We start from the raw sequence: 14,278 nt of genomic DNA on the forward strand, positions 1-14,278 counted from the left end.
ACTCTCTCTCTCTCTCTCTATCCATTTCCTGTCAAGGCTTTTATTGGCGTGGGAAAAGTACATTTAACCTGCTAAGGCACAAAAAGGAAAACTAGAATAGGAAGAGGAGATACTGAATGCAATTAGGGCCAAATTCAATACCCTAGCAATCTATTAAATGTGTAAATAGTACTTGAATTAGACTGTATAACATTACAGGATAGTGTTAACATTGTCACTCTTTCTCCCTATTTTTCACTCTTTCTGACCCCCTCTTTCTCGGACTGCGTTTGTGTCTCTCTCTCTCTCTCTCTCTGTCCCTCTTCTCTCCCCCCCGTCTCTAACTCTGTGCGTCTCTCTCTCTCTCTCTCCCCCCCCCCCCTCTCCCCCCATGTCTCTCTCTAACTCTGCGTCTCTCTCTCTCTCTCTCTCTCTCTCTCTCTCTCTCTCTCTCTCTCTCTCTCTCTCCCTCTCCTCCATGTCTCTCTCTAACTCTGCGTCTCTCTCTCTCTCTCTCCCCCCCTCTCCTCCATGTCTCTCTCTCTCTTTCTCTCTCTCCCTCTCCTCCATGTCTCTGTCTAACTCTGCGTCTCTCTAACTCTGCGTCTCTCCCTCTCTCTCTCTCTCTCTCCCCCTCTCCCCCATGTCTCTCTCTAACTCTGCGTCTCTCCCTCTCTCTCTCTCTCTCTCTCTCTCTCTCTCCCCCTCTCCCCCATGTCTCTCTCTAACTCTGTGTCCCTCCCCTTCCCTCTCTAGGACTCCCCCAGCAACAAGCTGCTTTACGCCAAGGAGATTTCGACGTATAAGAAGATGGTGGACGAGTAAGTGTGTTCCTCCTCAGAGCTGGAGATGAAAGCAATCAGGCTTTCAGTCGGTCGATGAGTCACATCAGTCCTTGAGGAATACCGTTTGTCCGCCTCTATTCAGTCCGTTTCCAGTTCATTACTCAGACGACAACGTAAACATTTTCAGTCTTTGCTTTGTGTTTGCATAAGCTCGAGAGGGTTAGAACTGACTGAACAGAGATTTCATATGGGGGTTAGAATGGCAATACAACTACTACTACTACTACAAATACTACTACTAGACCAGAGCTTCCCCACCGGCGGGGTCACGACCCGACCGGTGGGGTCACGACCCAGATGGATCGGCGGGAGATTTCTGACTTCAAGTTAAACCGAAGATTGATCTGGTTAATGCACTATTTAGACGTGTATTCAATCACTTTGCTCCCATGTGTCTGTCTGTGTGCGTGTGTGTGTTTGTGCGTGTGCGTGCGTGTGTGCGTGTGTTTGGTCAGCTACTACAAGGGCATCCGGCAGATGGTTCCTGTCAGCGACCAGGACATGAACACCCACCTCGCGGAAGTGTCAAGGGTACGCATCATCCTTGTCTCTGTGTGTGTGTGTGTGTATGTGTGTGTTTGTGTGTGTTTGTGTGTGTGTTTGTGCTTGGGTTGGTGTGTGTGTGTGTGCAAACGAGGGTGTGGTAGGGTGTGTGTGTGTGTTTGTTAATACAACATTTCTAAAAGCGTGTGTGCGCCTGTGTGTGTGTGTGTGTGTGTTCGTTAATACCGCATTTCTAAAAACGTGTGTGTCTGTGTGTGTCTGTGTGTGTCCCCTCTCCAGCAACACACGGACAAGTTGAACACCCAGGTGGCCCTCCACCAGCTGTACCAGTACGCCAGCAAGTACTACGATGGGGTGAGCGTGCCCTGAAACACAGCGCCCGATTGGCTGGAACTGATTTAGATTGGGTTCCACGCTGCGTCAGAGCCCCATTGGCTCGCAGTTGTAGGACTGTTGAAGTGTGTGCAAAGGATCAAGGGAGGGCCTGTCTGTCTGTCTGTCTGTCTGTCTGTCTGTCTGTCTGTCTGTCTGTCTGTCTGTCTGTCTGTCTGTCTGTCTGTCTGTCCGTTCCACCCCCTGCTGTGTCGCTTATTAGCAGAGGTGATCGACTTCAGGCTCAGATGATGTATGAATATGTGGGTATATTTATGAACACCCATGTGGGCGTATCATTAAATAAGTGCAGAATACTTCAGAGTAACCCGATGAGTCCGGAATGTTCCACCCTTTAAGCCAAAAGCTCACAGAGCGGGAAAGTCTTTCCCTTATTTGTCATGCGACCCAAAATGCAAACTAGAATCCTAGTGTTTTATCGGAGCGGGCTGTGTCCTCACTCAGGAACCCCAGGCTAAAATGTATGCGGAAAACATTCCTTAGCATCTGGCCCCGACCCGACAGGCAAAGGAGCTAAGGAATGAAGGATCCTCAGGGAATGAATATGGAAAATAATGTTCCTCCGAATGAATTCGTAAAATATTTTGTTTTTTCCGTCGGAATTCGGGTAATAACGTTTTTCAGAATGAATTCGTAAAAAAATGTTTTCCCAAACGAATTCGGGAAAAATATATATTTTTTTCCGTACAAATTCGTAATAGAACGTTTTTATTTTTGGGCCTAACAACTTGGGGGGGGGCCCTTGAACCTGAACCGACAACTGTGTTCCCCCTGGTCTCCCCCCAGATCATCCAGTCGCTGGACGAGGACCCGGCGGCCCAGAGCAAACAGCTGACCCTGCGGCTACAGCAGATCGCCGCCGCACTCGAGAACAAGATCACTGACCTTTAACCCCTCTGTGAACCCCCTCCCCCATCCCCCATCCCCCACCCCGGGCAGGAAGTAGGTCGCAAGAAGGAGGAAGAGGGTGACAAAGAAATGAGTTGGATATTTACGGTCATAGTGACGGACTAATGAGACTCCGCGTGCATCGAATGTAAAGAAACGAAAAACGAGAAAAAAAGAGTAAAGTGAGAGGAGCCTGTGGATGTCGCCGCAGGAAAGGCCTTTTGACCATATAAGGGCTCTTCGTTGACGGGGCGCAAATGGAACCTCACGAGATCCCCCGATTGGCCCCCCGGATGTTTTGGGGTTTGAGATCAACACGAAAGAAAGAGAGAGTCATCATAACAGTGCGGTTACGAGGAGGAGGAGGGCGACATGGGCGATCTTTGAGTCCGGCCATTTTGGATCTGTCCGAGTGGGTCGTTTGAACTCTTTTAGTTTGGTATATTTTGAACCTCAAGAGCCCACACAAGTCGCAGTTTGGCACGACGTCATCTCCATGATTCCCCCTTCCTCCAGCCCACAGCGGAAGCTGCCACTTTGGGAGCGGGGGGTGAAGCTTATCATAATGAGAACTTATCATCGGACCCCCTGGTGTTGACGGGAAGACCCTCGGCGAGCTCAGTCTGTTTTGACTTTTTCACACCACTCTTTTTCCCTTTTCCCAAAATGACGGAACTAAGGACCTATAGATCACGACCGCTCTGACGCCCACCCCCCACCCCCCCCCCCCCAGCTGGACAGAACTGTTGTGTGACCGTGGCTCCCGTGAGCTGCCATCAAAAGGCCGTGTGCGTTTCTTTCTTTTGTTTGAAGTCGTTTCTTTAATTGTGGTCTTGGAGGCACTATGACTTGACTCTTCCCGAGTCTTTGATTGGATGGCGTTCAGTGGGCCGACCCGTCAACCAATCCGAACGGTACGGTACGCGGCACCGACCAGTCGTAAGCCGAGGACACGTGTGTGAAGCGGTACTACGTATAAAAATAATTATTTTATCGGTTTGATTTTATTTTTTCTTTGATTCAGTTTTCATATCCGACGCTAGATAATCAGCAGGATAAACATTCTGTGTATTCAGAATTAAAATTTTAACGTTCTCTTGTTTGTTTTTTTGTTTTTCGTGCAGGGGTGAATAGCTATGGTTTGCGTGTAGCACATGTACATGGGGAACAGCTTGGTTTCTAATATACTGAGGTGAAGGCGCATGAGGAATGGTTTCTGTGTGAATGTGGTGGCTGTTTGGATAAAGCAGGGTGGTCCATGATGTCATAGTATGATGTCACATCGTGTCTGAGTGCGTGTGTGTGTGTGTGTGTGTTTGTTGGCTGCTTCCTGTGTTAATCATGATGTAATACAGTAGGAATATGGGCAAGGATTTTATGGGCGATATCTTTTGATACTTTCTAGGTGAAAATCATGGCTGCCTTATCCTGTGGTTGAAACTAAATATCCAAACTTTAAACTATTTGTTTTTTTTCCATTGTGGTCTTTATTCAAAAAGAAAATTATTTAGCAATGGTCTATTTTCTGAAAGCTTGGAGTGTTTTTTTCTTTCATTTATGTCTTGTTTCTTCATTGCCATAGAAACTAGCGTGAGAACAGCTAGAATGTTCTCTTTCCTTGGAGATGTGAGCTTTTTCTTGGCCTGCCGCCGCAACCACTACTATAACACGTGTCAAAGTGTCCCAGTTATAACATCAAATTCACTGAGGACCGAGTGAAAAAAATCACATATTGAGTCAATATGCCTTATTTCGACTCCTGAGGCATTTTTTGACAGTCCATCGTTTCCGAGAAACTCTACAAGAGACAGTCGAGGGGATCATTTGTTTAATATGTCTTCTGATCTCTGTGGTACTAAATGTATAACTCATTTGAAATGTGACCTTAATCTCCCCCCTTTTAATAATTTAAACATCGGACTGACAATGACAAAAGTTTTTAGTTTTTTAACTGTCAGTAAAGGATTGTTTTTTTGTGTGCCATTATTGAACTCGAACCCTGGCCGAGTCTATTTCACGGTTTTCATGGTGGGAATGTTGAACGAAAGAACGTTGACTGGATGATATAACAAAATGTGAAGCTTTGTATTCATAATATAGACGTTATCCCCCAGTTAGAGTGGGAAGGCGGGAGGGGGAGTGTTTGCGCTAATGTTAGCGTTAGCCTCGGGGTAAGCTAAGTGCCATTACAATGCTAAAGTGAAAAGCGCTGTTCTGTCATCTTACGTGCTTCTTAAACACATTCCAGTCATCCTGTTTCATCCACATGTTGACTCGTCATTGTGCCTCTCAATGGTGTACGCTTAAGTGCTTTACAGCAGTTGATAACAAAAAGAAAATGCTAAATATGCTATGTTTTTTGTAGCCCCCGGCGGAGATTTAGCGGGTGTTTTTTTTGTCTGATATTGTTTGTAGCTTCCCACTGTTGATTTGCATAATTTCACAGAGAAAAAACCTCAGACAACATTGTATTTTTATTTTCATACTCGTCGTCGAAGTCTATAGACGACCACGGATACGTGATTGAACCGTGGGAACGCTCTGTGCTTTTTAGACTTTCTTTGGTTCGCTCGCGCCCGGTGTGAAAATGTCGCTAATGTCGGCCTATATAGCGGTTCTATTTTATTTACAAAATTTTAAATCGATTTATCTGCCAACCCCTCTCTATCTCTGAGTTCACTGCAACGTCTCTCCGATGTCATCCTTAAATTTGTCCTTTTTCTCTGTAGCAATATAAAGCCTGAGGCTGGTACTGTATCCTTTTTGCACTCTGTCTGAAAGTCTTTTTAAAATGCAAGTGTTGGACATACACACCCACTACGAGGGTACGGCCAGACCCAGTCCCCTTTTGTCCTGTGGACTCAAAAAATAAAGTCAAAGAAATCATCAACACAAATGAAGGCATCGTTTTTTGTTTCTTTCTTTTCCTACCAGGAGCTCTGTGGTTGTGGTTGTGTTTCTCATCCGAAACAAGGTTTATGAATGATGCATTATGGGTTATGAACTCAAGGGTTATTCTTGGAGGTCAGAAGTGGCAGAGGAACGTTGAATTATGTATGTCATTATTCAATGGTACTTTATTTTTTTATATATGTATGAAAGTCTTGGGGAAATTTGAAACCTTTTTTCGAAGGATATCTTCAGAGCAAAGGCCATCGCAATCCAAAATTCAGACAGAGTTCTGAGAGGTCAAGAGTTCTCCAACGACAAACTGCCATTCCATGTAGTTTACGTCTGAAATATTTGGTTTCCAGGAAGCTGTGGGATGAAGCAAATACACCTAAATAGATTTTTTGTATGCGACTGCAAAAGCTCAATTTTTAAACATGATCCTGCAAATATAGTACATCCTTTTAAAATGAAAAACAGTCTCTGTACCTTTCTCCTGCTGCCTCTTCGCCTGAGCCATTCTCACTTCAGTTCAGCTCTATTCTAACTTAAATAATCCAAATAATAAAAAAAAAAAACTTCCATGGCCAGACTACCATGTTTACTCCGAATCATGATTGGATTCGTGCTTTGTTCCAATTGGAGTTCTGCCAGAGCTGGTTCTCACCTTCCACGCCTGTTAGCGGCCGTAAGATACGTTCCACTAAGTGCACCAGATGATTGTACACTAAACAGCTGAGGTGAAGGGAAGTGAATTAATTATTCAAAGTCATCAATTCAGAATCACGAAACTTAATCAAAGCCGTGTGTAGACTATATGTGCCCCAGTCGAGGCTAAACGAGGCTCAGTGGGTGAACTAACACACAACGGTAAATACGGTGTTTAGTGTCGTTTTAAAGTCAATGAGCTGCAGGAGTGGATACCCTAGTGTGATCTAGATTGCGATCGGAGTTAACAAACTAAAACAAGACGACATAAAATTGTTCTGCTCAAATGGAGGCAATGGCACCGTTCGGTTCTCATACCCAATTATGAACTGATGTATTTAAAATTACACTCCATGTCTGGAATTTTAATCAACATTTTCAGTTCAGTTTTTTCAATTGAACTGTTAGGGGCCATGTGGCTTAAAGGTACAGTGTGTGGGACTTGGTTCCATCTAGTGTTGAGGTTGCAGATTGCAACTGAATGAATTCCCGCCCCCACACCCCTCCCTCTCCCAACGACCTGGAAGAAGCTACTGTGGCCTGTAGGATGACAGTAGGTATTCCAAAATGTCATCTTCTAAATATAAGGAATACCAATTGTTTGTACGTTCTGGGCTACTGTAGAAACATGGCGGTACAACATGGCCGCCTCCGTGAAAGAGGACCCGCCCTTTTTGTAGATGCAAAGGGCTCATTCTAAGGCAATGGAAAAACAACGAACAAGATTGTACCCTTATTAAAACATAGTTATGAATATTATATTCCTGTTCTGCTAAGTCCTCTCCGCTAGACAATCAATCAGTCAATCAAGCCACTCTATTTAAGACTCTACACCTTTAATTTAAGTTAAAGAGAAAGTATGGATGGGTTAAACTGACCTCGGCTGTTCTTCTGAGAAACAAAAGAAAATCTGCAAACTAAATCAATAAACGTAGGTTTAACCTGTTACTTGTGTCACTGTTTCCAGGCCCTGCTTTGGGCTTGGCACACTAAGTATTTGAGTTGCACTCAGAGTCAGACTAGAATTCAGACACGTGCGCACGCACACACACACACACTCACAGGCACACAATCATGCACGAATGCACACATGCAATCACAAGCACACCAAAACGCGCACTCACAAACGTGTGCGCGCACTCACAAACGTGTGCGCGCACACACGTTTAACGTCTGAAAACGTGTACATTTAAGTTTCCTTATTCCAAGAGCAAAGCATGATTCTTTAAAACAATGGTTATGGTTGCTATGTTCGTCTCAGATAAAACCAGCTGCTCAAATTTGTGGTAAAATTATAACTTCATCTGCTGTAAAACCGAAACTATTTCAATAGCGTTGACATAAAAGGGTTATATAAACCTAAATTGTACTGCATTGGTTTGAAAAAAACAATGTTTTTTCCTAACCTAATCGTAGTTGCTTTTATGCTTGCATTTATTCATGAGTACCAATGTTCTAATTCAAAAATATATCTCTAGTAGTAAATCTCGAGTATATATTGCCCCCAAGCGGCCGACAGGTGGAACTTCACCCGGTGCCTGTTCCTATTACCGGCAGTAATTAACCTTCTCGCCCTCTACCTAGTTACTGGCAAACACATCCTTGACCCATAATTATTAGGTTAATAGTCTATTTATTACATTATACTGGCACACATTACTGCCTGAATTGGATCGCCTGTTCCTTTAATGCTCACCTGGCCAGACAGTTCAATATTTGGCCTTGCTTTGCCGTAAGTTTCACAGTGCACCGTGCACGTTTTGAGTTGTTGGCCTAACTTGGACACTGATATTATGTTTATAAACTCCCCCGCACAATGAAAGAACGAATATTTTTCTGTTCTCAAACTAACTTTATTGTAATTTAAACCTCTTGTCTTCATTATGGAGGGGGATATTTTTTAACGTGCTGAGTTTTCCCTTCGGCGAATTTCAAAGTTGAAGCTTAATTTAAATTAGTTTGACGCCCAATAAAGCAAGGAAATTACCATCTGACTGACTAAAACATTTGTTGATTTTGCTTTTTTTTATAAAGTATTTACTTGTACTTTTACTTTCAATACTTCAGTACATAGCCTATACTATCAGAAAATTACCTTTGATACTTAAGTGCAATTAATATCAGATAGCGGAAGACTTTTACTCAAGTCGTATTCTATTGGGTGCCTTTTACTTTTACCAGGGCCCTTTTCTGGGAAGATATCTACTTTTACTCAAGTATGGCTTTCAGGTTCTTCTTCCACCCCCTGCTGTTGTTTGTGTGTGCGCACGCTCACACAAGTGTGTGTCATAGAGTGTGTGTCTGCCATGAAGTATAGATATACGTATACATCTATAAACAGACACAAGAGGACGAAGATTTCGGCAAACATTTTTATTTGATTTTATTGACATGAATTGGCAGTTGGTCCCAGGTGAATTGAGACAAAGTGTGTACGTCCAACATCGGATGATACCCGACCAAGTCCACATCGATGTGACATCACACTGGAGTGACACCCCAGCTTTGTCCTAGCGTAGGTGAATTCAAACAAAGCATTACACACCTCAGTGTGATGTAACACCAATGAGGACTTGGTTGAGTCCCATCAGATGTTTGACTACTTTGTTTAAATTCACCCGGGCTCAGACAAAGCTGGGGTTTCCCTCCTGTGTGATGTCACATCGATGTGGACTAGGTCGGGTGCCAACAGATGTTGACGTGCATACTTTGTTTAAATTCACCTGGGCCCAGACAAAGTATGGACGTCAAACATCGGATGGGTCCCGCCCAAGTCCACATCGATGTGACATCCCACTGGAGTGAAACCCCAGCTTTGTCCTAGCGTAGGTGAATTCAAACAAAGTATGACACACCTTCGTGTGATGCAACATCGATGAGGACTTGGTTGAGTCCCATCAGATGTTTCAATACTTTGTTTAAATTCACCCGGGCTCAGACAAAGCTGGGGATTCCCTCCTGTGTGATGTTATATCGATGTGGACTTGGTCGGGTGCCATCAGATGTTTGACGTGTATACTTTGTCTGTACAATGGTGCCGTAATACATTTTATTGTGCAGTTATTTTTTTTTGAGTTTTTTGTATGCTATTTTTTTGTCTTTCTTTTTTTTTTTTTAGCGCACAGACGACCCACAATGGAACCGGGCAGCAAATGTTGCCAGGTCCTTCCTCCTGAGGTTCAGCCACTTGTTGATCCGAGGCCTGAGGCCCTTCCCCTCAGCCTGCTGTGTGGCTTCCCCTTCCTCCTCAGCCTCAGTGACGACATCTTGCTCTTCAGGGGTGTTCGGGGGGGCGTCGGTGGTGCTGACGGCCTTGGCTTCGTCCCAGGCCTTCTTAATGCGTCTGAAGGGGTTCCGGCGTGAAGGGCGGCCCAAAGGCTCCACCTCCTCCTGACCCGGCTGGGCGGCGGTAGCTGTTTCAACCCTCTGCTTTCTGAGTCCCCTCACCCGGACCCTCACGTTCCCCATGACCTGGGACAGGTCCTTTCTTGGGGGCCTGTCTGCTGTCACAGACGGTGAGAGAGTCGCTCAGTCAATGTTTCGTGATTATGCTGACAGATAAAACTCAAAAGATAAATGCAAACCACGCACGCACACACACAAACACAGGTACACACACACAGGTAAACAGACACACAAGCAGGTAAAAACAACAATGCAACAAACTCACCAGGTTCATCAGGGGTCTGGCCTTGGTCCGGGGGGGTATGGCCCGGGAAGGGGCTCTGGCCTGAAGGGCGGCCCAAAGGCTTCTCCTCTTCAAGCCGGGAGGTGGTTCCTGGTTCAACCCTCTGCCTTCTGAGTCCCTTCACCTGGACCCTCAGGTTCCCCATGACCTGGGCCAGGCTCTTACTGGGGGGCCGGTCTGGTAAACACACACACAAGCAGGTGAACACACACACAAGCAGGAAGACAGACACAAGCAGGTAGACACACACAAGCGGGTAAACACACACACAAACAGGTAAACACACAAGCAGGTAGACACAACAATGCAGCCAGCTCACCAGGTACATTGGGGAGCTGGCTTTGTTCCGGGGTTCGAGGGTCCTTGGGTCTGAGTCCCTTCACCCGGACCTTCAGGTTCCCCATGACCTGGACCAGGTCCTTCCTGGGGGACCGGTGTGCTGTCGGAGGCAGCCAGGCCATGGAAGGGCCTGAGCCTTCTCCCTGGTGTTGGGGTCCTGGCAGAAATGAACGACAAAACTGTGTTTATTGACGACCATAGTGGCTGTTGTGTGTTTGTTGCTGCTATGGTTTCTATTTTAGTGACGGTTAATGTGAGAGTCGGTCCGTCAATGTTTTGGGATTATGCTGACGTATAAAACTCAAAAGATAAATGCAAACCACACACACACATACAAACACACACACACACAAACAGGTACACACACACAAGCAGGTGCACACACACACACACAAGCAGGAACACACACACACACACACACACATACAAGCAGCTACACAGACACACACACACACACACACACATACACACACACAAGCAGGTAAACACACTGCCATGTTCTTGAAGAAAGTAGTCTAAACCGGATCGCCTTTACCTCACTTTATTTGTTAGAGTATTTCGGTATGGTAGCTATGAAGCAAAAGGAGGGGAATTGTATTTAACACGCGTGGAGCGACATACCGCACCGCTATCTCCTAGCCACGGGGCTACCCCTGGGTCTACCAACAGGTCTGCCATATGTTTCTGACCTGATCTGACTCCCGCTCTGCGGTTGTATCAAGTAGGCGTGGCCTATGTGACGTATTGGCTCCGGCTTCCTCACCTGTCTAAAGGTGCTGCCATCTGTGGCTGGAGTAGTTATTGCAGCTTGTATGTTGGGTCCTGCTCCGCTTGTGGCTATGTATAGTAATTACAGCTTATGTGTTCGATCCTGCTTCCTTGTGGCTATGTGGGGGTAGCTTATGTGCTTAAAATACGTAACAACACACACAAACAGGTAAAAACAACAATGCAGCGAGCTCACCAGGTTCATGGGCGGTCTGGCCTTGGTCCGGGGGGGTCTGGCCTGGGAAGGGGCTCCGGCCTGAAGGGCGGGCCAAAGGCTTCTCCTCTTCAAGCCGGGAGGTGGTTCCTGGTTCAACTCTCTGCTTTCTGAGTCCCTTCACCTGGACCCTCAGGTTCCCCATGACCTGGGCCAGGCCCTTACTGGGAGGCCGGTCTGGTAAACACACACACACGCAGGTAAACACACACAAGCAGGTAAACACACAAGCAGGCAAACACACACAAGCAGGTAGACTCACACAAGCAGATAAACACACAAGCAGGTAGACACACACAAGCAGGTAAACACACAAGCAGGCAAACACACACAAGCAGGTAGACACACACAAACAGGTAAACACACAAGCAGGTAAACAGACACACACACAAGCAGGCAAACACACACACAAGCAGGTAAACACACACAAGCAGGTAGACACACAAGCAGGTAAACACAAGCAGGTAAACAAGCACAAGCAGGTAAACCCACACACAAGCAGGTAAACACACACACAAGCATGTAGACACACACACAACTAGGTAAACACACACACAAGCAGGTAAACACACAAGCAGGCAAACAAACACAAGCAGGTAAACCCACCCACAAGCAGGTAAACACACACACAAGCATATAGACACACACAAGCAGGTAAACACACACACAAGCAGGTAAACACACAAGCAGGCAAACACACAAGCAGGTAAACACACAGGCAGGTAAACACACACACAAGCAGGTAAACACACAAGCAGGTAAACACAACAATGCAGCCAGCTCACCAGGTACATTGGGGAGCTGGCTTTGTTCCGGGGTCCGAGGGTCCTTGGGTCTGAGTCCCTTCACCCGGACCTTCAGGTTCCCCATGACCTGGACCAGGTCCTTCCTGGGGGACCGGTCTGCTGTCGGAGGCAGCCAGGCCACGGAAGGGCCTGAGTCTTCTCCCTGGTGTTGGGGTCCTGGCAGAAATGAACGACAAAACTGTGTTTAGTGACGACCATAGTGGCTGTTGTGTGTTTGTTGCTGCTATGGGTTCTATTTTAGTGACGGTTAATGCGAGAGTCGCTCACTCAATGTTTTGGGACTATGCTGACGTAGAAAACTCAAGAGATGAATGCAAACCACACACACACGCACACACACACACACACACACACACACACACACACACACACACACATACACACACACACACACAGGCAGGTAAACACAACAGTGCAATGAGCTCACCAGGTTCATCGGGGGTCTGGCCTTGGTCCGGGTGGGTCTGCCCTTGGTCTGGGGGTGTCTGGCCTTGGTCCGGGGGGGTCTGCCCTTGGTCTGGGGGTGTCTGGCCTTGGTCCGGGGGGGTTTGTTCTTGGTCCGGGGGGGTCTGCCCTTGGTCTGGGGGTGTCTGGCCTTGGTCCGGGGGGGTCTGCCCTTGGTCCGGTGGGGTCTGGCCCTGGGCCGGGGGGGTCTGGCATTGGTCCGGGGGGGTCTGGCCTTGGTCCGGTGGGGTCTGCCCTTGGTCCGGTGGGGTCTGCCCTTGGTCCGGGGTGGTCTGCCCTTGGTCCGGGGGGGTCTGGCCCTCTTTCAGCCCTGACAGCTCCCACTCGGCGACCAACTCCGGGTCATTCTCCTCCTCGTTCGTGTCCATCCATCTGTTCACCATCTAGGACACAAACACAGGGCATCAGGAACTCATCGGGTCGAACCTGAACCCACCCTGAAGACCCACGACAGGAAACACAAAGACGTCTCAGTCGCTCCGTGTTGGTGTCCTCTCCTTCCTCACCTGTCTCAGAAGTTCTTCCTTATGCGACGAGGTGGAGACCGGATGGGGGGGAGGGGAGTCCGAAGAGGGGGAGGAGGAGTCCGGATCGGGGGAGGCCTCTTTCTCCTGTCGGAGGAGATCATCACCGTTAAGGTTTCCTCGCCCCTCTCTTCTCCATAGATCCCTCGCTCTTTGCTAACTTGGCTCACTGGCCGCTGAGCTCGCTCTCTGATCACCAGGTAACGCTCATCGCTCCACTCTCTGATCACCACTGAACACGGCACTGAGGAGCGGTGACTTATATTTTACTCACTATTCCTGAGTCCCGGCTAGCTGCTAAAGGGGACGGGTCTTTTTCTGTGTTCGCCCCAAAGCTTTTGAATGCATTGCCTGAGCAAATAAGGTTAGCTGATTCGGTGACATCTTTTACGTCCCTCCTTAAGACTCACCTGTACCCCAAAGCCTTTAAAGAGTTTATTTAAGTTAAATGTTATTTTTCATGTTTTGCCTGGTACGCTTTTCATTTATTGCATTTTTTGTTTTATAATTGTTGTAAAAACAAAAAAAGACCTGTGATACAATTGTTCTTAGGCATTAATTTTTGTTTGGTTGTTTTGCTTTCTTTCTTTTCATCTGTAAAGCACTTTGTAGCTCTGTTTAGAAAAGCATTGCATAAATAAAGATTATTATTATTATTATTATCATATATAGAGGAGCGTGGCCCCGTGATGTCAGAGGGCCGCCGCGTTCCGCTGGCCAGAGGCGCCGCGGTGACGTCGTCACGGGGACGGAATGTTTGGGTATACATTCTTTTGAAAACTGCAAAAATATGCTGAAGCATAAATCAATAATTTTGATGTTTTTTCCAATAGAAAAAGTGCAAGAAGAACATGCATAAACATATTTATCTATCATATACATATGTATTTTATGTATTTTTCATAAAGCACTGATATAAATGTGTTCAATCGTGTGTGTGTTTGTGTGTATGTGTGTGTGTGTGTGTGAGTGTATGTGTGTGGGTGTGTGTACTTCTTGCCTGCACTTCTTCAAAGAAAGTCAGTTTGACCCTAACTTAATATAATCATGTGCAACCACAAGTTTTTACAGAATACAAATGTGCGTCTGCAGGCTCAAAGTGTGCGTGTGCGGTTGGTGTGCGTGTCCTCACCTTCCTCACCTGTGCCGGACGCTGTTCTCCTGGGGGCGACGAGGGGTCTTCACCCGGGGTCACCTGGTGTCCCCCCTGTCCCCTGATTCGACTCTTCCTCACCATAGTGGATCTCTTAGTTTGTTCACTCTCTGGT

General features: G+C 46.6%; 1 protein-coding gene across 1 annotated transcript in view; it reads left to right on the top strand.

Annotated features, from left to right (window-relative positions):
* The window catches only part of plxnb2a.3 (plexin b2a, tandem duplicate 3), a 112,312-nt gene extending 106,824 nt beyond the window's left edge, over window positions 1-5,488 (top strand). Inside the window, exons 21-24 of the mRNA XM_079735627.1 lie at window positions 736-800; window positions 1,280-1,355; window positions 1,608-1,682; window positions 2,508-5,488. Coding sequence (XP_079591753.1) covers window positions 736-800; window positions 1,280-1,355; window positions 1,608-1,682; window positions 2,508-2,612 — 321 coding nt within the window. The 3' untranslated portion in view covers window positions 2,613-5,488. The remainder of the gene's footprint in view (window positions 1-735; window positions 801-1,279; window positions 1,356-1,607; window positions 1,683-2,507) is intronic.
* Window positions 5,489-14,278: the final 8,790 nt, after the last annotated feature.

The sequence above is a fragment of the Pollachius pollachius genome (genome assembly GCF_949987615.1).
Source record: "Pollachius pollachius genome assembly, chromosome: 4".
In the NCBI taxonomy this organism is placed as follows: domain Eukaryota; kingdom Metazoa; phylum Chordata; class Actinopteri; order Gadiformes; family Gadidae; genus Pollachius; species Pollachius pollachius.